This window comes from Mastigoproctus giganteus, chromosome 12, assembly GCF_048544385.1.
Source record: "Mastigoproctus giganteus isolate SK-2022 chromosome 12, ASM4854438v1, whole genome shotgun sequence".
NCBI classification, from domain to species: Eukaryota; Metazoa; Arthropoda; class Arachnida; order Uropygi; family Thelyphonidae; genus Mastigoproctus; species Mastigoproctus giganteus.
In genome coordinates this window covers 120,687,601-120,713,423 of record NC_143586.1, presented here as the reverse complement: position 1 = coordinate 120,713,423, position 25,823 = coordinate 120,687,601, and the positions used below count along the sequence as shown (strand labels likewise).

Genomic DNA, 25,823 nt, shown 5'->3' with positions numbered 1-25,823 from the left:
TTGCAGCCCTAACAACACGCAATTTTGCCCCGAGAACACAAACTCGTACAGAAAAATACATCACATGTTCCAGAGGAAGTATAAATTTGACACCCAAATCACAGCAGCTAATGCGCCAAGCAATCCCAAAAACAAACTTTAAATAACGACTTAGTTTTTTAAAATATAGAAGTGAAAAGATTATTAAGGGCAGTGTATTTTTCCAATTTTGATGGGCATTTAGGAAGGCAGCAATAATGTGTGGAAAGAAACCTTAAGGAAACGTGATGCTTTATATGGTGTCCGTAGTAGAAGTATATGAAGAAGTAACATTGGAAGCAAAAAAAAAAAAAAAAAAAAAATTACGCAAATCTTTATAATTTGTCCGACCTTCGAGACTGATTTTTCAATTCCCAACTGTAGAAAAGTTTATTTCTCTTACAGTAAGCAAAAGTGCAATTGGTGCAAATCGTTGCACATATGAAGGCCAGCTTACAAAGTGTGGACCACAAAGTCTGACAACTGTACATCTTAAGGGAAGATCTGACTGAGGCGTATAACACGATTAAATGGTTCAGTAAAATGCATGAGGAACGTCTGTTCTTCTTCATGAGCCAGGAACCAGGCGGCACAAATATAAGATTTTAAAGCGTAACAGAAGACTGGATGTCAAGAAGTTCACATACGAACAATGGGTTACCTAACACTGGAATAAGTTGCCTCCCAACGTGGTAGAGTCTGGCTAAATTCAAAGAAGAATTGGAACCTTAGGGACCAGCGTGAATATTCAGTTTTGTTTTATTATTTTGCCTTGTAAAATGTATTAATGACCCGGTGGGCAGAAACAGTGCTGTACGTCAACTTTTCTCGACCTCAAGCCTCCCTTTCCCGCTAATTCAATCTACTCTGCTCTGCTCTGTAAGTGGCAATAACTGGACCAAGCATCTATTTTCAGAACTCCAAGGAAAATAAACGTGAAAATTTTACTTGCACAACTATCAGATGCAGCAGTAATTAAGAATTACTCTTTAAAACACTGCCAAACAATGTGCTTAGAAGTAGCATTAGCTGCTTCCCAGTTTTACCAATTACTAAGTTTTACAATTATCTTCTATACTGTCCATACCTCATATGTCTACTCGTGATTTTACGTTTGAAGTTTGTCAAGACTATGAAGAACCGAATTTCGTTTCATAAAGTGTAAAGATAGAAATAATTGTGGGGGGGGGATTATCACTATATCCCTCGCGTTTTCAACTAAAGGTAAAATTTTCAAGTAGTATTGTAAATTGACTAAACCTGCCTGGAAAAATGAAAGAAGCAATAAGCTACAAGTCAGAGTTAGAGCATTGCCAGTGGAACAACGTCCTCCACCACAGCCCTGATCACATCATCAATAGCATGGGCCCTGGTGCAACAATTTTTAATGTATATCTCTCATTTTTGCTGTTTTACTTTTGAATCGTCTCCCTCTTGTGCAGTTGCATATCAGGCTGACACGCCATTGTATGAGAATAATTTTTTCTCAGTGCGTTATTGTAGCTATAGTCACAGCAGTCGGAAATACATGAATAAAATAAAACTCAAATTCGTATAGATGACCTCAATAAAAAATCTCTCTTAATTCCTGTAGCATACCACATTATATGTCTACTCGTGATTTTAAGAACAGATTTATAGTAAAAAGCCAGTGACTAACATCTGCCCCCACACATATCTCCACGGTTTAATCACAGTCCAAAGAATCGTAAATAATTGATATTACTCCCCGTAACAACGGAATCATTAGACAACGCATTGTGTGGAAATGGGGTATCGCAATGAGCAGGCGCAGTGAAAGGAAGAAAAACCATTTACTACAGCCGAAATCCGGTACGGCTGGGTTTATAAGCGTTCAAGGTGTCTACCGTCAACGCGAATTAATGTTTGTGTCATTGGCCAGATATAGCTGAATTCTTGTTTGAACTGGTGGTCGGAGTTTAAACAGAACATAATGTTTGCAATTCTTTCTGACATACAGAACGAATTGCACACGTAAATCTGTAATAATCTGTTTTCGGAACACGTTCGCTGACAACCTTTGCCTTGTTCTGAAACTCACCTCTCCCACCATTGCTCCATTCATTTCGATTTTCGATGCATCCAATTGAAGATAACTAATTTCAGGCTAAAAACAGACATTTATATGGCAATCTTCCAAATAAGAAAACACATTCCTATGGTAATTATACCAAAATGTTCCGAAGAATATTGTACTCTTGAACTTTATTGTTGGGAAGCATCAGATTTTTTTTAATAACAGGCTTATATGCACAAGGCTTTAACATCGTTTCTGGAGACGAAATAGAGGAATTTTTACTATGTGCATAAAATACTAAACAAAGCTTGAATAATTTAATTAAAATTTCAAACTTAGACTTTAAATTGAAGCGTCCATAAAATATAGTTTTAGACAATGTTGTCCTTTAAAAAAGAGAGAGAGATAAAAGCTGACTATAACCGGAACCAGGCGAAGATTCATCAATGATAGGGGCGTAAGAATTACGAGAGGGGAGTACGATTACTTCTTTCCGCAGTATAATGAGAACAGATTTAAGCCAGCAACTTCGTAGTACTAAATAATTTAAAGCAAGTTTTTTTTTCTTATTGTTATTTTTACTAACTTCTGCCTGTTCCTTCATTTGTAACAACATAGGAGATGACAGTTAACTAATTATTTGTCTTTCCTTCTGAAAGACAAACCGACACACAACATCCAATTCATTATAAAAAATAAATACATTTACTCCTAAGATAAAACAAAATACGAGTGAAAATTCCTTACCTCGGGTGGGCAAGATGTGTTAATTAATTAATCTCGAAAAAAAAAATTACTTACCTGAAATGAGTAGGATGCAAATTCATCAAGAAAATTAAGGATTAGCAAATTAACTTGAAAAATAAAAATTAAAACACTGGAATACGAACTTAATTGCCAATACATAAACATACAGCACACCATCAAATTCGCAGCTCGGCTTCGCTTGCTTGAGCAGAAACGAACACACTAGCGCCACCTCAGGTTATTTCCAGTTCTAGTCTGGAAATATTAAATTATGTTTAAAATATCAATAAATAAATAGTAAATAAAGAATGTTGATTACTTGTCTGTTATACTTGTATAAGGGTTAGGCAGGCGAAAGCAGATTACGAGAAATCCTTGGCAAAGGATGCAAAGAAAAACAGCAAAGAGTTCTTTACTTAAGTAAACTCTAAAAGAAAAGGGATGAATCAGATTGGACCACTTAACATAGATGGGTTGACTATTGATGATCATGCTCAGATAGCTGATAAACCGAATGAGTATTTTGCATCTACATTCAAACATTCGGAGTTCTTCAAGGAGGGGAATGCCAGAGGTTTATCAAACTCTAACAGTGAGCTAAGTGATTTTGTAATAACTGAGAGCAAATTAGATGAGAAATTGTTGAAGTTGAACATAAGGAAGGCACCTGGGGTGGATGGGATCTATCTAGTTATATTAAAGGAGGCAGCAAAGGAAGTAAGCAAACCCTTAGCCATAATTATGAGAGCTTCCTTGGACTCAGGGGAGGTCCCCATGGACTGGAGGTGTGCAAATGTATCACTAATTCACAAAGGGGAGGGTTCAAAAAGTGACACAAGTAACTGTAGACCAGTTAGTTTAACTTGTGTTCCGGGGAAAATAATGGGATCACTGGTTAAAGAAGCACTGCAGGATCATCTAGAAAAGACTGCAGTAATAGTTAAGACACAGCATGGGTTTGTTAAAGGGAGGTCTTGTCTGACCAATTTGATTGGATACTATGATGTGGTCACAAAGGAACTGAATGCCAAAAATAATTTTGATATCACATACTTGGATTTCAGGAAAGCTTTTGATACTGGTGCACATGGAAGAATGCTGTAAAAATTGGATAAAGCTACAAATTGCTACAATGGATAAAGGGATGGTTAAGTGGGAGAGGACAGAGAGTGGTAATCAGTGGACACTGCTCTTCGTGACAAATGTTATTAGTGGAGTTCCACAGGGTTCGGTGTTGGGCCCATTGTTGTTTTGTGTATTTATTAATGATATCGATGATGATATATCAGTCTCTATGTCCAAGTTTGCAGATGATACAAAGGTTGGCAGGGTTTTTAACGACAGTAAAGACAGTATGCTACTCCAACTGGATCTAGATAAGTTGGTAAAATGGGCGGAGAAGTGGCAACTGAAGTTTAACATTGACAAATGCAAAGTACTGCATATCGGTAGCAATAACCGAAGAGAAACGTACCAACTGGGTGCTACTACACTCAGGGAAGTGGAAAGTCAAAAAGACCTGGGAGGTAATTGTGCAGTCGAATATAAACTTCGCTGAGGAGTGCAGACGGGCTGCCAGGGCAGGTCATGGAGTCTTGTCAATGATATATAGGAATTATCTTTGGTTGTGAAAGTTGATTGCCTAAATAAATTTAAGGCTGAGCTGGACAGGTATTTGGAACGAATGGAGGGGTGAAATGGGTGGGTTTTTATTTATTTATTTTATTTTATTTTATTTATTTATCTATTTTTTATTATTTTTGGCTGATGCTGCATAAGCTTGCTTTCTTGCATCGTATGCCTCTACTAATGCTAAGGGAAAAGAAAATTAATCTTTTACGGATTTTTCCTTTTTGCTTGTACTTGTATAAAAGAAAAGCAAAATCCATAATCAGATAAAACCTCGACAGTGGATAGTCCGTCTCATTGATTATGGTTTGTCGTAGCCAACTGAGTGTTACTAACACTCACTGGGGTTACTGCTACCCATATGCAGTACTTTTACGTTTGTCATTGTTAAACTTCAGTTGCTACACTCAGCCCATCTGCTCAACTTTTCTAGATACATGTACTGTATCAAATGTAAGTTGTTACATGGTATGATCACAAATTCTCCAATTTACGCCGCACCCAGCTGAACTGAATGACATTTGCTAATTGCGTTGCTTTGATATCTGAGGAAGTGGTGTCAGGCTTGGTGTTGGTCCATTTTAACATCCAGAATTATACGTTTTCAGAACTAGAATTATATAGCTTTCATACCTCGCGGCTTCTAGACGTCATTGTCTACTTGACATTTTTAATTAATACATAATGGCATTAATTAGAGTATAAAATAAAAAGCTATTAAATTATATGGAATTATGAGGATTATTCTATGTTTCACTGCCAGTTGGATTAAAACTGCTAAATTTAATGCAATGGGTGTAATTCTCATGCGGACACGCGATGCCTTCACACCGAATTGCACAGATGGTTTGTACTACTTTCATTCAAATTACATTTTCAATTCTAAATTGGTATTTATTTAAGAGAGAGACTGGTTAAATGGCAGTTTTATATCGAAATGCAAGAAGCATAGGAAATAAATTATAAACTTTATACCAGACTTATTGTCTGACTGTATAAATATCCTGTGTAATGGGGACAAGGAGTTTTTCATGTATTTGAATACAAAGAAGAAGAAGAAGAAAATGAATCAGATCGAACCCTTGTATAGTGTGTCTTAAATAACATAGCTAATATTGCTGATGAATTAAGTAGCTAGTTCGCATCATTCTTTACTGACGAAAGATCATTCATGTGAGAAGTTGTCCGAGTGAAATCGATACATATGAAATTAGTGATTTCAAAATTTAAAAAATGACTGTTTATTAAAAAAAAAACTTCCCATTTCACCCATACATTCACTCCAAATGTTTGTCTAGTTCTGCCTTCAACTTCTTTAAATTGTTGAGCTCCACTACAACAGATGGAAGTTTGTTCCAACTATCAACCACCCCCCGGCTAAAGGCAAATTTCCGCACATCTATTCTACAACTGTCGTTCCTCAATTTGAATCTATGTCCCCTCAGTTGAGTAATCTGAGCAAGAGGAAGAATCCCATTAGCACTGAGCTTGCCCAAACCATTCAAGGCTTTATACACCTCAATTAGATCACCTCGCAGTTGCCTAGTCTGCAGAAGCTGCAGAACTTGCAGAACTTAAGCCTCTCTTCGTAACAGCAACCCTTTGTTCCAATCACCAATCTCTTTGCCCTACTCTGTACTCGTTCTAGCAGCTCTACATCTTTCCTAAAATGAGGCCTCCAGACCTGTATACGGTACTCAAGGTGTGGCCTGACCATTGCCTTATACAACGGACAATCACCTCCTTATTCCTGGGGGTCTCCGTAGCCAGGTGGAAAGGAGCAGCAGTGCGTAGCACACGCACCTTGATTAGACCGGAGTTCGAGCCCGTCACCACCTAATACGGAGGATTCGGAAAGGTCAAGGGAATGACCACCGCATATTCCCGGAGCAATATGGCCTTAGTTGCTAATGCTCCTAAAAACCAAAATAACAACAACAACCTTATCCCTGCTAGCAAAATTCCTGTATATCATTGACAATGAGCTATTCTTGCAGCCTGTCTACACTGCTCAGAAAACTTCAAATCTGACTGCACAATTAACCCCGGGTTCTTTTCATTTTCCACTACCCTGACTGTAGTACCACCCAGTTGATACGTTACTCTGGGGTTACTGCTACCCATATGCAGTACTTTTACGTTTGTCATTGTTAAACTTCAGTTGCTACCTCTCAGCCCATCTGCTCAACTTTTCTAGATGCTGTTGCAGTAGCGTACTATCATTACTGTCATTAACAACCCTGCCAACCTTCGTATCGTCTGCAAACTTCGACATTAACCCTGATATACCTTCATCATTATCATTGAATAATACAGAAAATAACAATGGGCCCAACACCGAACCTTAGGGGAGTCCAATAATAACATTAGTCCACGAAGAGCAGTGTCCATTAATTACCACTCTCGGTCTTCTCCCACTCAACCATCCTTTTATCCATTGTAGCAACTTGCCCTTAATTCCATACTGCTCCAATTTCCAATTTGTACAGTAGTCTTCCATGTGCCACAGTATCAAAAGCTTTCCTAAAATCCAAGTATATGATATCAAAATTATTTTTTGCATCCATTTACTTTGTGACCACATCATAGTATCCAATCAAATTAGTCAGACAAGACTTCCCTTTAACAAATCCATGCTCTGTTTGAACTATAACTGCAGGCTTGTCTAGATGATCCTGCATTACTTCCTTAACCAGTGCCTCCATTAATTTCCCTGGAACAGAAGTTAAACTAAGAAGTCTGTAACAGACTTTGATTCCCCCCCCCTTTGTGAATTGTGGACATATTTGGACGTCCCCAGTCCATGGGCACCTCCCATGGAAGGAAGCTATCATAATTATGGCTAAATGTTTGCTAACTTCCTCTTCTGCTTCCTTTAATGTAACTCGATAGATCCCATCTACCCTAGGAGCCTTTCTTATGTTCAATTTCAGCAATTTCTCCTCCACTTTGCTCTTCGTTACTACAAAACCATTTAGCTCCCTGTCAGATTTTGATAAACTTCTTGCATTCTGAATTCACATGGGAGTTATTCACCACCATGAGGAGTTATTCACCACCCTGAATAACTCCTCATGTGTGAATGTAGGTGCAAAATACTCATTCATTTTGTCAGCTACCTCAGCAGGTGCATCAACAATCGAACCATCGATGTCAAGTGGACCAATCTGATTTATCCCCTTCCTTCTAGAGTTTAAATAAATAAAGAAGTCTTTACTGTTTTGCTTTGCATCGTTTGCCAAAGATTTCTCGTAATCTGCCTTTGCTTCCCTAACGTCCTCTGTGACTTCAATACGGTCTATCTTATATCTACCATAGACTTCTGTGACGCCTGATAATTTATATGCATCCCATGCAGTTTTCTTTTCTGCCACGAGTCTCATTAGTTCAGGCTCCTCCGTAGCCAGGTGGGCAGGAGCGGCAGTGTGTAGCACAGGCTTCTTGATCAGACCGGTGTTCGAGCCCGTCACCACCAAATACGGAGGATGCGGAAAGGTCAGGGAATGACCACCGCATATCCCCGGAGCAATATGGCCTTAGTTGCTAATGCTCCAAATAACAACAACAACAACTGTCAACTCATTAGTTCATCTGTTATCCATTTAGGCCTAAACCATGAACAGCATTTCTTAATCGGTATGAAAATCCTAATAGCTTCCAAGAGTATTTCCTTGAATGCTTAGCTTTTAGAATTTGCTGCCGGTAACATTATAAGTTGGTCCCACTATATACTACTTAGAAACTGTCTGAGACCACTGTATTCACTTTTACGAAAGCAAAAATCCTTCACTTTATCCCTAACGGTGGTAGGTACATCTTTAAGTAAATTCCACACCAGTACATCGCGATCACTGCCACCTAGTGGTTCCTTTATCTGCAGATTCTTAATGTATGAAGAATCACTGCTGATAATTGCTGAAGTGGGTCTTAGATAATCCAGCTGATATTGCTGATGAATTAAAAGAGAGAAAGAGAGAGTACTGAACCATTAAGGTTAATTATGAGGGTTCACTGGACGACTCGGTTGAGATTGCTTTGTATTAGAGAGGTGCTAATGTATTGCCAATACATAAACGTTTAGTGTGACTTCAATGGTTGGGAAATATTTGAGGCATTGTTTAAGATTGCAACTCAGGGACATTTTGATAGATACGGCATTCTGTAAGACACACACACACACACACACACACACACACACACACACACACACACACACACACACACACACACACACACACACACACACACACACACACACACACAATACGGTTTTGTAAAGGTAAAATCACGTATCGAATAAGTTTGTGCATAGCATCATGTTAGTTCGTAGTAAATCACCGAAGTAGGTGAAATGGCATCGTTTTTGTTGTATCTCATATTGGGAATGCCTTTACAACGAGTTCCTTACCTCGAATAAGCAGGCGCCTCCGTAGTCAGGTGGGTAGGAGCAACAGTACATAGCACACGCTTCTCGATTAGACCGGGATTCGAGCCCGTGACGCCAAATACGGAAGATGCGGAAAGGTCAGGGAATGACCATCACATATCCCCGGAGCAATATGGCCTTAGTTGCTAATGCTCCTAAAAACCAAATAACAACAACCTCGAATAAGCAACGTTTCACCACTGGAAAAGAATAATGTTACTAATTCTCGTCGGATACCACGGCTGTTTCAAAGCTTTTTGGCAGATCATTACTGTAGATGGGCGGGTAGATACCCTTAGCTCTAAAAACCTTTTTATCACGTTTAATTAACCACGTTTTAATCACGTTTAACTAACCCGTTAAGCTAGTTTGACACAGTTGATCCTTATGAATGTAGGGGACAACTTCGACTTACTTTTTTTTTTTTTTTTAGCACTTAGACCCACATGAGACGTACTGTAGAAGCTGGAACGTGTTGGAACTACTGAAAAGATTCTGAGACTCATCGCAGAATGGTTGCAGGATAGAAGCCAGAGGGTTATGTTTAGGATTAATGAAGATTCTTCAGATGGATGCAATGTTCGTAGTGTGATTTCCCAAGGATTGTCTTGGGGAATCCCACACACTTGCGTCTATCTCAAAATTTGGAGATATAAACACTGGGTGAGTCTTTAATCATCAATGCAGCAGAACTCCTTCAGGATGACTTGGACAGGTTTCAGAAATGGTCAAGAAAAGGGGAAAGCTATGTTTTAATGCATTATTCAAGGGGAATATAAACCCCATAGTAATTTATACACTTGGTGTATAAGTTGCTTTACGGTTAGTAGAGGAAGAAAGGGGATCTGGGAGTTACGATACAGCAAATATGATCAGGACAAACATTCTCGATGTTTGTCCTGAATAATAACACTATGGCCAGGAATACCCATAGTGTTATACCGAGATACAACTTTACTAACTTTAACGCAACTTATCTTTGAGAGGAGTGGGAAGACTTGAAGGATAAGATCCTATCTCTTTGTTTAGCGGTTTATGAAAGAGCAGTATCCTTTTTATTATTTATCGAACAATATCCTCTAGAAATATGAAGGTCATCATCCCGCAGACCGCATTTTGAATACTTTGTATGAAGATGTCATCTGAAAAAAGACATTGAGCTTCTTGAAAGGGTCCAAAGACGGGCAACTCTCACGGTGACCACATGAGGAAAGACTTCGATTAAGTGGCTACAGAGCTTAGCAACTAAGCACCTTAGAGAGTACCTTATTGGGGTTTATAGGGCTCTGAGAGGGGGTTAGTATAATGAATGTGGGCGAAATTTCCACCGTTATAAAAAATTACAGATCTATGGGCCATAATTTCAAATTACAGGGGAAAAGATTTAGACTAGATTGTAGAAAGTTTTCTTTTAGCCAGCGAGTTGTTGATTATTAGCTTTAGCATTAGTAGAGGCATATGATGCAAGAACGCAAGCTTATACAGCATCAGCCAAAAAATATATATATATAATAATATCTCTTCCCATTTTATCCATCGATTCGCTCCAAAAGCTTGTCCAGTTCTTCCCTGAATTTATTTAATATATCAACTTCCATATGACAGTTGGAAGTTGGTTCCAGCAATCAACCACCAGCTGGCCAAAGGCAAATTTCCGCACATCTGTTTTACAACTGTCTTCCCTCAATTTGAGTTTATGCTCCCTTCAGTTGCGTAATCTGAGCAAGAGGAAGAATCCCATCAGCATTGAGCTTGTTCAAACAATTCAAGGTTTGAACAAGGTTTACACGTAGAGAAACAAGTTGTCCCCCGCAGGTAGTTGCGGTTCACAGTTTGAAGAAATCCGCAGGTCAACTGGATGGTTATTTGCGTGAGAAGGGAAGCGCATAATTTTATTTTTTTTCTTTGGCCGGTGCAACAAAAGCTTCCTTGCACTATATGGCTAATGACTATTACTAAAACAAACACAAGTCGCCTTCATGGTGATAGTCATTCTCGCAAGCCTCCTTTTCTGATGTACACAAGATATATCATAATATCAGTGTTACTTAAGGGACTCGTCAGCGGCATCTGTTGAATTACCAACTTTAACACAACTTATCTCTGAGAGGAGTGGGAAGACTTGAAGGAAAAGATCCTATCTCTTTGTTTAGCAGTTTATGAAAGAAACAAGATATAATAGCCAGCTGCCTTGGCCCTGAAATAAAGCATTTCATGGTCATGGCCAAACGATGTAACTGTAGTAACAATCAGATTACGCACTTTGAATGCATGGCCTTGAGGGAGATAAGGTAACAAGGCCATTCTTATAGTAAGCTCAAGGCAATTAAATTTTGATTGAAGACTCGTTTCCACGTTAAACAGCTTTGTCTACTCGTTTCAATTTTGTGTCCCATAAGACCAGGGAGATGGACAGAAGAAATTTTACTTTGCTTGAATGCTGCCCGAATGTTATTAATAACAAGATCCTGCAGTCGTTCCTGCCCAAGTATGAAGTTTACCAACGTAGTTTCGTACAAAACAGACCGACTAGTTTTTGTGAGGTTGTTGTTAGTCGTGTTATTTCTAAAAACAGATCCTCCCCTCAAATATTATTTTCTGAACAAGTTGGTCGAGTAGATTATTATAATAAAATAAACACTTTTTTGCGAACCTCTCTCCGACCCATAGTTTCTTTCGAACTTCACATCCAGTCTTCCACGTAAGAATACAGGTTCACCCTGTGTTAAACTCTTTCGGAGTTCGATCACAATACCATAACAAAAATTTAGTGTGGATGTGTGCCTGGAACTGGTTTCTAGAAAAATCACCGCCGTGGCTGACAAATTAATAAACTTCACTGGATCTTGATATAGTCGATAGCATCCTACTTCGCAGGGTGGAGCAAATGCACAGAGACCGATCAATCGCAATTGTACTCTTGGATTAGTTCAAAGCAGAATAGAAACGGAGAAAGTTTATTCTTTCCGTTCTAATTTTAATACATTGAGTGAACAGTAATACATTGAGTGAACTGTAATACATTGAGTGAACTTGAAATAACTTTTTTCGAATATTATCATTAAGAAAACAAAAACAGAATTTTCACACCTAAATAAGATAAATAGTGAAAGCGAGTTATATATTTTATATGCAATTTATTGAACTTATATATATTATTAAGTTCGTTTAAAAAAGAAAATTTAAAAGGTACAAAATTATAAATTAACTAATGCTATGTACATTTATTGAAATCATATAAAGTTAGAAGGGCTATCTCGTCCATTCATATGTTTCTGCAGCCAGCACGATTTAAACTGCTATAACAATTAATTGAAAAGATTAATCTGACAGATTTTAAAGAACAAAAATGTGCTAGGTATCCTTCGAAATTCCTATATTATTAATCTGAAAATATTTCAAAGATGAGATTACTATGAAAGCCGGTATCAGGACTTGCTGGTCTTTCAAATGATAGACAGCTTCTGGTGGCAAAAAATTGTACAAAATACAAAGGATATCAGCACAAGCATTCAGAAAGATTTGTTTTTATATCCACAATAGCGTTGACAAACCATTCCTACCTATAAACAAAACTGAGTAAAGCTGTGCATTAGAAAGAAAAGTGGAAGCCAAGAATGCCGATAGCAGATGACATGAACCAAAAGAGAAAATAAATAAATAGCTACAAAATATTTCTTTTCCAGAATACTTTATGAGCGTGCACACCCTGATAAACTATTCTTCATTTCGCTTATGCCTGAGTGAGAGTATAGTGGTTTCGTCAATGAGAGTAAAGTTCTTGAGTAAGTATTCTAAATAATTTTCTCATTGTCGCAAATCTTGTGCCCTTTCAAGGGGGTTTTAATCTTGGGTGTTCTGGGGCGTTGTCTTAATACAAAAGTCAATCTCTGAAGTCCACTGTTTTTTCTTCGACCTCATTCTCTGTGGAAATATTCTGGGGCGTTTTCATGATGCAAACGCAAATTCCCTGAAGCTCATTGTTTTGCTTCGGCCTCTTTCTTTGATCAGCATCACGCAGTCGCCGTAGAACTGTTTTATAATATTCCTGGTTCAACATTTTACCATGCAGGACAAATTCGTAATGAGAAATACTCTACGAGTCAAAAAAAATAAAACAAGAATGATTATTACATTTGACGAGATTGTCTTGTGTATCTGTTTTTTTTTTCTTTGGACTCTGGACAAGATGGAGTCTTCTTCCTCTAAGAGGACTGAGTCTTTGTCTCTCGGTCATAGGACTGAGACTCACGATACGTCATCAATAATAGTGGAGAAAACAAATTGTGGATCAGCAGTAGCACGTTATCGAATATCCTCAGAAGTGAGAATTCACTGTTCTCTGCTGTGATCATCAGTGACGATGCAAGGCGTAAAACTGGTTGAAACATGACACATTCACAAATCGCTTGTTAAAATGAATTGTGGTATGTCCCATGAAGAAATGCCAATTCCGCTAGCATCTTCGCGGATAGTTAGTTGTTGATCAGATCTCGAACACGGACGATTGAATCATCGGTTTTTGAAGTTGAAGGGCGGTCAGAGTGAAAGAATCATCTTCGACGGATTAGCGACTCGCTTGACATTTTATGAAACACTGAAAGGTCTTCGGATGGCACAGAGGATCTTCTCCGATATCTGTTTTTACCATTTCGTGCAACTCCCGAAAATTTAAAACTACATTAGTACATCTAGATGAGTCTAATATCGAACATGCTGACAAATCGCAACTGACCTGGACACCCCCTAATTACGAGACCAGCTAATTATGACAGATACAAAGTCATCCGCGACATTTTTTTTTAAATCACTCCTCGTATATGCTGTTCTTTTCCCCCCTAGGGAATTTATGATTTTAATTATTATGACCTTCAGTAGCGAACTGCGACTTGTTGGTTGGTTGTAAGGTTTTAGGCGCATTAGCAACTTATAGCAACACATTAGCAAATTATATAATATGTCTGTAAATTGTGCGTGTTCTGTGATCCATTTTGCTATTTGCTGGGCAAAACACCCGAGTTTCGTGGAGAAAAAAAAATGAAACTAACCTCGCCTGAAACCTACTAACTCTGTCAAGTTGCGAAAAAGGCCCATTAAAATTCCTTGCGGCATCGACGGGATTCGAACTCAGGTCTTTTTTTTTTCTTTTCAGACGGTGTGGGGAGGACGGTGATTATACCAACTGATGTTTGTTGGACGAAAAATCCGAGTTTTCGTGGAGAAAAAAGCAAGCTACCACAAATCGATCACAGAACACACGCAATTTACAGACTTATTATGTACGGCGCAATATAGCCTAAGCTTATGATGTACCTAAAGCCCTATAACAACAATTTCATTTAGCTAATTAGCTTTTGTGGCAGTGTTGGGGCCGCTCCTGTGGCAATGGTCCTCGATGAATTCTTCACGACGGACCTGGGTTCTGTGGCAGCGCACGGCTTCGCGGACGACTTGACATGACGGTAGAGGCGGACTCCAGGGCCCAATTGGAGACGCTGACAAATCAGGCACTGCAGCGGCTGCAGCAATAGGCATCAAAGAACCAGCTGAAAATATCATCAGACAAGACCTCATCGATCCTCCTAAAGGGGACTCTACAACTACGATGACCCTCGCAAATTAAAATCAACAATGTAACCATCACATTTGTGAACCACCTGAAGTATCTGGGCGTTATCCTAGATAAAAACCTGACGTTCCAGCCGCATCTGAAATACATAAGAAGAAAAATCAGAGGATACTCCGGACTGGTAACCAGAATCACAAGGAAAGATTGGGGACTAATGAAAAACACACTGATGCTTTACTATAAAACAACCTGCCTGCCAGCATTCACCTACGCAGCAGCGGTGTGGTATCCAAAAACGACACTGACAGTCAACAAAAGAACACTAGAAATGACCCAAAGGAGCATACTGCTATCAACAACGCGCGCGCTTGCAGCACGGTAAGTACCCCAGCATTGCAGGTACTTGCTGGAGCGCTCCGTCTGGACCTGGAGGCTGTTCGTGTGGGGCTACTGTTTTTGCTGGCCAGGGGAGTGGACGCTACCCACCAAGGACAATACACGACTGACCCGGCGGGCAACCTAAAAAACGAAAAAATTAGGCTACAGACCCACCTCCTAGATCTTTGGTAGAGAATGTGGACGGAGACTACAAAAGGCGAAGTAACAAAAAGATTTCTACCAGACCTCCGGAAAATATACCCAAAGCAGCCCCCGTGGTACTTCCCAGGGTACCATATGACAACACTATTAACCGGACACGGACCCTACAAGGAGAAGCTGTTTGGCTTCGGAATCGTTGAGGACCCCAACTGCATATGTGGGGAAAGCGAAAGTTGGAGCCACATAGTCTATGATTGTTAACACTATGAAGACCTCAGAGGGCTACTAATAACAAGGTTGAGATAACTCCCAAAAGGACTGGAGCACCACTTCCTGGACACTTAGGATGAATACAGGGCGCTCCCCCAGTATGCGCAAGACCTATTCACCAGGAGAGAAACACTAATAGCTATCTACAGCAACGTACATAGAGATTGACAAAAATCGAAGCCAAATGTGACAGAAAACTGAAACCCGAAGGGGACCAGTACTTGGACAAGAAGAGTGCTGATCACACGGAAAAGAAAAGCAAGGGGCTCGCCCCATGTGTGACAAAACAGAACAGAACGCAGTATAGAGAGAGTAGAGAACAGACTAAACGCAGCACAGCTGCAAACAGCCTGATGGCGATATGAAGAGGGCGCCCTAGCCCTCTTTACCTATTATTCCCACTTTCTTGGGGGGGGGACGTTTTATGTTCCCTCTCCTCTACCCCCAAACTTCTACTCTGGTGGGGAATGGGCATGCCCCACTGAAAACTGGGGCTATCTACTCTATTGGCCCCATATTTCTGTCTTTTTCCCCCAATCTTCGGTCTCCCTCCCCTATATACTTTCATCATAGCGAAAGCCCCAAACATCAAAACCTTAATATGATAAAATACCTTTACGCCCAAAACTCGGCCTAGCAAACCAAAGCTATATTACCCCTACGATAGCGCAGATTTTTTATTTATTTATTTGTTTTTGTTATTTTTATTTATTTATTATTATTATTTAAGGTCCTAGCCGCCGAAATCCCAGGAAATTAAGCGGCAGAACCTGCCAAGAGTGAATCTACAGCTACTGGGTTCCTGGTCTACCTCCAAGGGGCGTAAGTGGGACAACGTTGGGCCTCAATAGGGGTCCAACGACTAAATGACCAGATGAACACCGGTGTACAGAACACTACACATGAACAATTCCCACACACTTTTAAATTTCTGGCATTTCCCAGTGAACTGGTTCACCACAATGAAAGCAACGCGGAGATGGGGGATAAAACCCTTGTGCCGTATGACAACAACACGCACTTACCTTACACTAACACATTGTATATGATGGGCAGCCTGGCTCACCTCCCAGTGGTGGTGGCGGGCAACGTGGAGTATCATTAGGGGCCCTGCTGCCAAGAAGCCAGAGAAACAACAGAACCCAACACAATACTATACACACATACAACATGCCACACACATATCTGGCATTTACAGAGTCCTGTATACTTCACAAGAGTACAGATGGTGCAGTTGTGGGAGACCACTATGCCACTAGCACTTTGTACATTAAAAGAGGATTTACCCGTGGATTGATATTAGATATAAATGAAAAATTCCTTTTAGTAATTATACTAAAAGGAATTTCGTAATTATACTAAAAGGAATTTTCGCATTATATGCAATTATGCATATAATGAGAAAAATTACGCAACTATTTATGAATTGATAAAATCCTCTCTCGTTTCATTTTTATTAAACTGTTTTTACTACAACTGAAAATTAAACTTGTTTGATATGCAATAACTAGCAACAGTTTGATAATAAAATAATCTTTTTTTTGTTACAAATTTTGCCATTTTAAATGACAAATTTTAATTTCTAATGCCGCCGCAACAGAGCTTATTTACAGAAAAGAAGGGAATCTAAAACCTGTTTTTGGGTATAATATTCTTTTTAGGAATAATATTCTTTGGGAGGACGTGCGAATACTATTTGCACGTTTCCCCCGAAGTCAGAACGCCTTTTACAGTTGAACCAGAAACCATTAGAGTTTAATCAGTAGATTTCAGAGACGAAAATATCCGAGCACAAACTACTAGAAAAGCTAAAATATAAACAGTGCAACTGAAAGCAGTTTTCAGGAGACACTATGTGAGATCATTGCATGATTTAGAAGAAAAATCCAAAACTTTATCTTCTTCGTCTGAAAAGGATCAAAAGTCAAGTACAGGCACAATTACTAAACACGTCCAGAGAATGTGTATTAAAATAGATGTCCAGAAGGGTGATTGCATATTTCTGATATATTTGTGAATAAAATCTCATTCAGAACACTTTGATGGGACTTGACCTCCGAACTTTGCTGCGCCGAGTTTTTTATAATATGGATAAACTGGAATTGACCAATACTCTAGGTACGAATGAAAATATTGGAATCCCTACAACCTCCGGTTAATGACATGACACGGTAATGATAAGTTACAAGGACTGATAAGTTACAAGGACCCCTCAGCTAAGTGACAGGTCTCTTGAACTTGGTTGATGTAACAGCACGATGCAAGATGTGCCAACTATATAAATCCCGTGAAGGCGTTCAGAAATCAGCTGTTGTGATTCCAAAACACGGCAGCGAGGATGTTCGTCTTCCTACTTTGTACAGCAGTCTTGGCTGGTGAGTATTTCTTTTCTGCTCTCCGTAATATTGAGAAAAATCTTCTTTCAGCTAGTAATGCCGTCATGATTACTACTATGTTCAGATCTACACCGAACATCTCAAACTATTTCAGAGAAGTACTTTTTAAAATCCTTCTTCTTTTTTGGGGGATCTTTTGAAGTCCATGTTTTTCAAGTAGCTAGAATTGGTTGGTTGCAAGTTGAGAAGGACAAGGAAGAAATTTATTAACAGAAACTAGAAGAAAGGAAAAAGAATTAAGAATAACAGTTTTTTTTTTTTTTTTTCGGATATCGAAGCGCATGCTGTCCTAGCAGGATGGGTTGTTTGAGGGTTAGGAAACTAGAAGTAACTTATATGCTCAGAAACTAGGCGAAAAAAAGAGAAACGAAGGCGATTAGTATAAAAGTTGTTGAAACCGTATTCTGTTTTAGTAATATTCGTTGGCTGAGGCTTGAGAAACTAGAAGAGATTTAATGATACAGAAACCGGAAGAAAAGGAAATACACGAAGACGATGGGCGTTTCTCTTTCGATTGTTTGAGAGTTAAAAAAAAAATTAAGACCAATGAAAAAAACAAACGAAGATGGCCACTGTGCAATTTTAAAAGCATATTTTCTAAAATTAATGAAAGATATTTTCTTTACTCTAATTTTCTGCATTCCTCCTTTCTAAGTCGCCAAAATTTTTCGTGTTTCCTAAACCTTCTACTTCATTGATTTTGTTCATTTCTGATTTCTGATACACTGAATTGTCGCGAATACACCAAATTGTCATACTCATCAAATTGTCGTTACTACCAGTTGTTTTTCGCCAAACTGTTGTAGCCCCAATTGTCTTTCAAATCTGTCATACGGTAAATTGCCACACACAGCGAAATATTACAGTATTCACCAAACTTGTACACCGAACTGTGATGTACCGAATTGTCGCATACAGCAAATTGTCATGCAGTGAACTGTCGTACAACGAACTGTCTTGCAACCAATCGAAGAGGGCCCCCAGGTAAATAATATGCAGATTTGCTTACAACGAAATTGTTATCCTACATAATTATTTCTTAACTTTCTGTTTGTGCGTCAAAGTTATTCAATTCATTAACGACAGTTAATGACACCAAGCTCGGTATGACATAAAATACTTAAAATGTGAATTGATCTCTAAATGACTCTAATCTTCTTGTTTCCACATGGTGTTAAAAAAAATGGTAAATATTTTCTGGTTGAGAATAACACTTAAGAATAAGCAGAAAAGTCTCAGAAAATATGCTTCTTCCCAAATCAGCCGTTGCTTGCTGAGATAAACAGTATTTTTGGAAACGTTGGTTAAGTCTTTTCCACCAGGTGTGGGTAGGACGGCAATCCTACCAACTGCGCTAACCACTGAGGCATAAATGTGTTGTTGTTGTAGCATTTTAGGAGCATTAGCGACTAAGGTCATATTTCTCCGTGTATATTGTCTCTAATAAGGTCAATTTTCTGTTAGCTGGACGAAAAACCCGAGTTTACGTGAGAAAAAAACTATGCTACCCTGCCTGAGACCGACTAAATCACCAACGTTGTGAAAAAGGCTCCGATAAATTCCTCCCGTCATCGACGGGGCTCGAACTTAGGTCTTTTCCATCCAGTACGGCGATCCTATCAACTGTGTTACCACCTGGACCACATGTGTGGTTCTCGGTTTAAATAAATACGAGGAATGCCATTTCAAACAAAACAGGTACATGAAAGGTGAACTGAACTGTAAAATTGTTGTTGATAATAAAAAAAAAAGGAGATTCATTCTTCACATTTACAAAGCAACGGCACGAATGACGTGAACGCTTTTGAGCTAATATCCAGTAATAATCCATCGCTGTTTAACCATAAACACGCTGTTTAACTCCAAAACGATTTGAATATTTATTAAAGGTTTTTCGCTTATTTATAAGCATTCGTTTCATGCTGAAATTATTTATCATCATTTTTAAAAACCTGTATATAAGACAATGTTTCTTTATACACTGAAAGACCTTATTTTATTTTATGCTTAAAACTACAACGTGTAAGTTTATAATTAGCTTAATGTCCTTATTCCTGTTATGATACCAAATATTCTAATATCTTTAATTTTATGAAAAAAATCCGTTGAGTAATATTCACATCCCGCAGTGAGCCCCCAATATCCTCAACCGGCCCTGAGCACTGATATTTGTAATTTATATTACCCAAAAATTTTCAATATGAAGCAGTGGTTATAGTAATTACTGAAATTTTTTAAATCAGAAATTGAGATTAACTTATGGTGGTACTCCAAGCTGTCCTACGCTATACACGCTATATCCCATCAGCTCATCCGCGCGACCTTTCCTCCCCTGAAATGAAACTGCTTGACGGACGTCCATGACTGAAACAAAAATTCTTGCAAGTACCGACCAACCAAAGTTTTCAAGAATTTTCCTATGCATTTCATCCCCTACTTTAGGCGATCTTCTACTTCATCCCCTACTTCACTTAACTTAAAAATTATATTTAATACAGAAGAATAGTTTAAGGCAAATTAGTGGTTTCCATTTGCTTGAACAAAATTTCCTATAATCTTTTATAAATTCTGCATCTTTTATTTGCATTATTAACTTTTATATTACTCTTTTGTTGAATATTAAACATTGGATAATTTTTTTTCTTTTATTCATTTCAGCAACTGTTTCTGCAACTGGTGAGTACAATTCATTTCATTAAATATTAAAATATATTACTTAAATGTACATATATTTTTTCACTATGAATATTAAATTCTCTGCATAATCATTTTTTTATTTTTTAATATATTTTGTATTTGTAAAATATAAAATTTTTATTTAGTTTCTATTTAGTTTTTTAATGTTTTTTTTCTAATGTATTTCTAAAAAAATTTCGAATTATAACGAAATTTAGCAATAAACGGATTTCAATAGATTGTTATTTTATAAAATTGAATAGTCCGATAATTTCCGCAATGACTTTCCTTCCACTTCAGGCTATGCACCCGACAGGGAGTACATTTATCGGTACGGCGGATATATAAAAGCTGGATTCCCAGGACTGAAACCTCAATATTCTGTCTGTGTTTTCGAAACTGATATCATCGTTCAGGCCGTTCAAGAAGAACTGGCGTTCAAGGTAAGTTCAAGGAACAGCTTAAGATCATTTAAATGGTTCTAGAGGAAACCAGGCTGTTGTGTAAGTCGGGTATTTTTCACACATTTTTCTCTGTAGTCTAAAGAAACAGGCAGTAACGACTTCTTAATAAATAAGCTGATTTACAGTATGCAAAAAAATTAAAATATAATTTGGAGTTAGTTTACAAATTGGTAAAACAGCCAAAAATATATTTCTGCCGAGATTTCAGGGAAATTTGCCTCTCTTTCTCAAGGGAGGCTCATCCAGGATTTTTCCGAATTTGCAGTTCTTGCAAAATACCATATGAAGCGCTCACTGAGCGATCTGCATATCGTTATGACGTTTATTTCACATTGTAGAGACAATCCAGACTGGTGCACTTCCACTTCATCGGGAAGATACTGATTGGGAATACGTCCAGCAATGAATACATCAAAAATCAGTATTAAGCCTTGCGCTACACGCGAATGCCGTTTTTCCATACCGTGGAAGAGGCCCGTGTTCGAATCTCTCAACGGAAAACTTAAAAGAGTTTAAGGCCGTTTTTGTTTCTACACTGAAGCTCGATTTTGTCGGTCATGGGCGAGGGCTGCAGGTTTTTTTAGCTGGAAAATCGGATTTTTCATCCAGCAAAAGGCAAATAGCCAATTAAATCCCAATTTGCAGACTTCCACTTACGTCTCGGCCATATAAAACAAGCAGCAGTTTCCTTTGCCGCTACCACGATCATTTAATACATTTTGTATATATATATATATTATTTTATACAACAAGCGGGTTTATACCTTTTATATACAGTATTATTCGGGCTACATTTCAGTCTTTTGAATGCAGTTTTGTCATCGTAATTTTTGAACACGGATTGCTATTACAAAGGAGCAATTCTTATAAACAGCCATTCTAATAACTGAGGCAAAATCCCTTAATCCAGCATTCGACCTTCTCTATGTTTTCTCCAACTGTATAAACATACCATTCAGGCTTTTGGTTTGTTTGATCTTTATTGCGACATTTATTACAATAGCCTATAGGCGTGCATATCTTTATTGCTTGTATACTAATATACATTTAGCATTCACCAAATTAACCCTTCACAGTTTGAAGGTCACGGATCTTACAGGGAAATTTGAAAATTGACTAGCATGATAATTATTGAAAATATAAGTAATGAGCAAATAATAATAATAATAATAATATATTACTTTCTTCTTATTATTATTCATTATTATTTAATAATAATAATAATAATAAATAATCGATAACTATCAGCTAATGATAAATAAATTGCAATAAATACAACCAGTCATATTTACATAAATGAGGGTACTTTTTATTGCTCTGTAAATTTTCCAGGCTGTCTTTTTCTACTCAAGTCATCTGGCAAACTTTCTTATTCATCCAACTTCGAATCTTCCTTGTGGAGTATATTTTTTAATGGTATATAAGCATTCAAGTCTTCTGTGATTAATGTTTTAAATGTATACCATAATTCAATTGTATTCGCTCTCTGTGAGATATCCACCCAGTCAACAGAGGCCATGTAACATCTTAAGCCGTCGTAGTTTCCTTTCCTAAAATTATAACCCATTCCTTTGCCTTTAACTACTGCTACCTATATCTTCATCGTCTACCCTAGAGAACTCCTTGATCACTTCCTGCTAGAGGTTTCTGTACTGTCAGCACTATTATGTCATCATCTGGTTCATTGGTGATGATGAGGTCTAGATTATTCTTTTCCCTAGTCATGTTGATATGACATGTTGATACAAATAACAAGTCATGACATGTTGATACAAATAACAAGTCATGACATGTTGATACAAATAACAAGTCATGACATGTTGATACAAATAACAATCGTCTATTTGATTTAAAAATTTTGTTCCCCCATGTAGAGTTTCCTTCCCATTTGCTCCAATCAATTAGAGGCAAATTAAAATCACCCATAATAAGACATTTATGCTTACTTGCCCATTCCATTTGCATGTAGACGCTCTCGTAATAATCTTCACAATCACCTGGCCTGTAGATTACTCTCACTCTCATCATACTTTCGCTTCGAACTATCTCACACTACACAGATTCTATACTAGCATGCGAAACGTCTGAATCCGGGAAAGCTTTCGTCGCACTCAGGCTGCTTTTGATAAGAAGCATGACCCCATTACCCGTTCTATTTGCCCTTTCCTTCCTAAATACATTATACATATCGTACTGAAACTCATCATCTGCTATCTCCGGATGGCTCCACTTTTCCGTAAGCCCTATTATGTCAGCGTTACTTGTCCTAACGAACAGTTTGAATTCACTCATGTTATTGACGACATTTGTGATATTACTGCATAAACTCAATGGTGCATTGCGTGCTATGCACCGTCGATGGGTTTTTGATGGTTCATAGCCCGCAAGAATGAGACAATAGGTGTTCACTTCTGTTAATAAGATTGATAAATAGTTGGAGACCGGTACAAGAAATCTATGACAAAAGGAATGGTTTGTGATGTATTAAGTGTAGAGGCAAGTTGAAGTCCCCACAGACTATGTGCTGGGCAGAAAGATGAAGTTGATTGGTGATCCAGTTTGGGGCACCCAGAATGGGTTCGTAAGCGGGAGATGAAGGAATTTAGATCACAATAATATGGATTAGATTACTATTGTATTTTAGATTTACTGACAACGATTCATATCGTACGGTCTCACTGGATTTTTGTGAACACAAAATGAAATGTGGCTGTTAAAGAAAATTGCAACACCACCGCCTTTTCCGTTGTTCCTGGAAGTGAAAGACAAAACCGGCGGATCCAGCAACTGCAAGTGATTCCTGTTCTTTCTATAGTCACGTTTCAGTGACTAGAGAAACAACAGGTCGATTATGCTTGGAAGGTGGATTTGCTCATGAAATTCAAGTTTGTTGCGCAGACGTCTCACATTCTGCTACATTAAGATGACTGGTGCGATATGCTGTGGTTTCAATTTCAGATCATTCTTGTAAACGAAAGTAAATAAAACGTGCATAACCGCATTTTTTTAACAATTCTCCTGCAGATTGTCAATTCGAAGTTTGACCTACAGAATGACGTAATCGAAGATGTTGATGAATTCCAATTAAAACAAGTTCCTGAAGAGATTGAGATCAGCAAGCCCTTCAAGGTTCTAATGCAGAATGGCCTGGTAAGTAAATTCCTAAAGTTAATTAAATTTTATAATTCAATTTCAGAAAATTTTGCATCATTCTTACTTGTAATTGTAATTATGTTTTCTGATTTATCTTACGCTTAAATTACTGATTATAAAACAAAGACCCAAGGAAAATCTTCAACTTCCAGAACAGTCACAGGATTAACAATCTTTTAATGATATAAGAAAATATTTTAAAAAAAATATGAATCATAATTATGGGAACTATATAAATCGATCAAATATCAATATATCATTAAATTAATAACTTTCATTAATTTTATATAGGAGCTTTAATGTTACGCAATTAATACTAAATGTAAAAGCTCTAGGCATAATTGGTTTACAATCAAGAGTTCTGTGACTGGATAAATTTTAATGCGATTGTTAAGAGTACAGAATATTTACCATTGGGACTGTTAATAATGCATATATATGTTTTTTCCCTTTACTATACCCATGATGAATGCAACCTGTTATTGGTAAACAATAATGCATTTACACCAAAACTATGGCGCCTCCGTAGCAAGTTGGGAAGGAGCAGCAGTGTGTAGCACACGCTTCTTGATTAGACCAGGGTTGGAGCCCGTCACCACCAAATACGGAGGATGCGGAAAGGTCAGGGAATGACCATCGCATATTCCGGAGCAATATGGCCTTAGTTGCTAATCCTCCTAAAAATCAAATAACAAACAAACAAACAAACACCAAAACTAAAGTTGGCAACATAACAGTGCAGCTGGTAAGAATCTACCTACCACCCCCAGTCAAAAAGGCCACCTTAAAAAAAAAACTTGAGCACGGACTAGAACCCATACACATTTCCTCCAGGAGTGAGGTTAGAACGGCAGTACTAGGTGACTTCAACATTCACTATGAGTATGGATTGGGTAAGGAAGACCCTAACAATAAAAATAATTACTTATTGCAGTTTCTGAAGGATACGCTCCTCAGACTGAACCTGAAACAAAATTGCAAACTTCCTACTAGAAATGAGAAACTCCTTGACCTAGTATTTACAAATTTTGACATAAATATTAATTATATTTCCAGTTAGTTCTATTCGGATCATCTAGCCTTACTGCTTGACTTTAATCTCAAAACCAAACATATCATCAATGAAGTCAGGCAATGCTCCTATAATTTTAGGAGAGCCCCCTGGGACAAAATTAGAAATGAAATTTCAAAGGATAACTGGCAATCCTTATTTAGTAGTCAAGATCCCAACACAATTTTGGATGTGCTGTGTAACAACTTAGACTCAACTATCAAAAATTAAACACCCATGAGCCATACCAAGTCAAACACCAAAAATTTTCCTGTGTGGTTCACAAAAGAAATAATTCAATTACTTAAGAAAAAAAAAAAAAAATGTTTATCAAATACAAAAACACACGGAGACATGACAACTATATCCAGTTCTCCAACCTAAGAAATCAGATAAAAAACAATATCAATTACTTATCCAATCTACAAAATGCAATGCTAAACAGGCATGATATGGGTCCACTCTGGTGGCATTGGAAAATGGGTTATAAAAACCATAAACATATGAACAAAATGGAGACCATTAAATTAGAAGAATTTGCAAAATACTACAGCGATCTATCTACTGAAAATTCTGATCACAATAGTAAACTGGATAACACCTCCTCTTCCTCCTCATATTTCAGTGATATACTGACACAATTTGAAGTCAATCCAATTATCCTATTGAATATCTTTAATAAATTCAAATTAAGCCATGATACAAACACTGATAGTCTTCCCATGGCCCTCTGGAAACACTGCTTTGTTGTCCTGCAACAACAACTTCTACATCTGATAAATGCCATTTCAAAAAGGGAATCATTCCCCGCAAGATTAAAGGAAACCACCATTACCCCACTTTTTA

General features: G+C 37.8%; 1 protein-coding gene across 1 annotated transcript in view; it reads left to right on the top strand.

The window, feature by feature from the left end:
* Positions 1 to 25,823, top strand: part of LOC150077373 (vitellogenin-6-like) — a 54,180-nt gene that overhangs the window by 11,198 nt on the left and 17,159 nt on the right. The window contains exons 3-5 of the mRNA XM_090385878.1: positions 20,292 to 20,309; positions 20,573 to 20,752; positions 23,798 to 23,923. Coding sequence (XP_090242004.1) covers positions 20,292 to 20,309; positions 20,573 to 20,752; positions 23,798 to 23,923 — 324 coding nt within the window. The remainder of the gene's footprint in view (positions 1 to 20,291; positions 20,310 to 20,572; positions 20,753 to 23,797; positions 23,924 to 25,823) is intronic.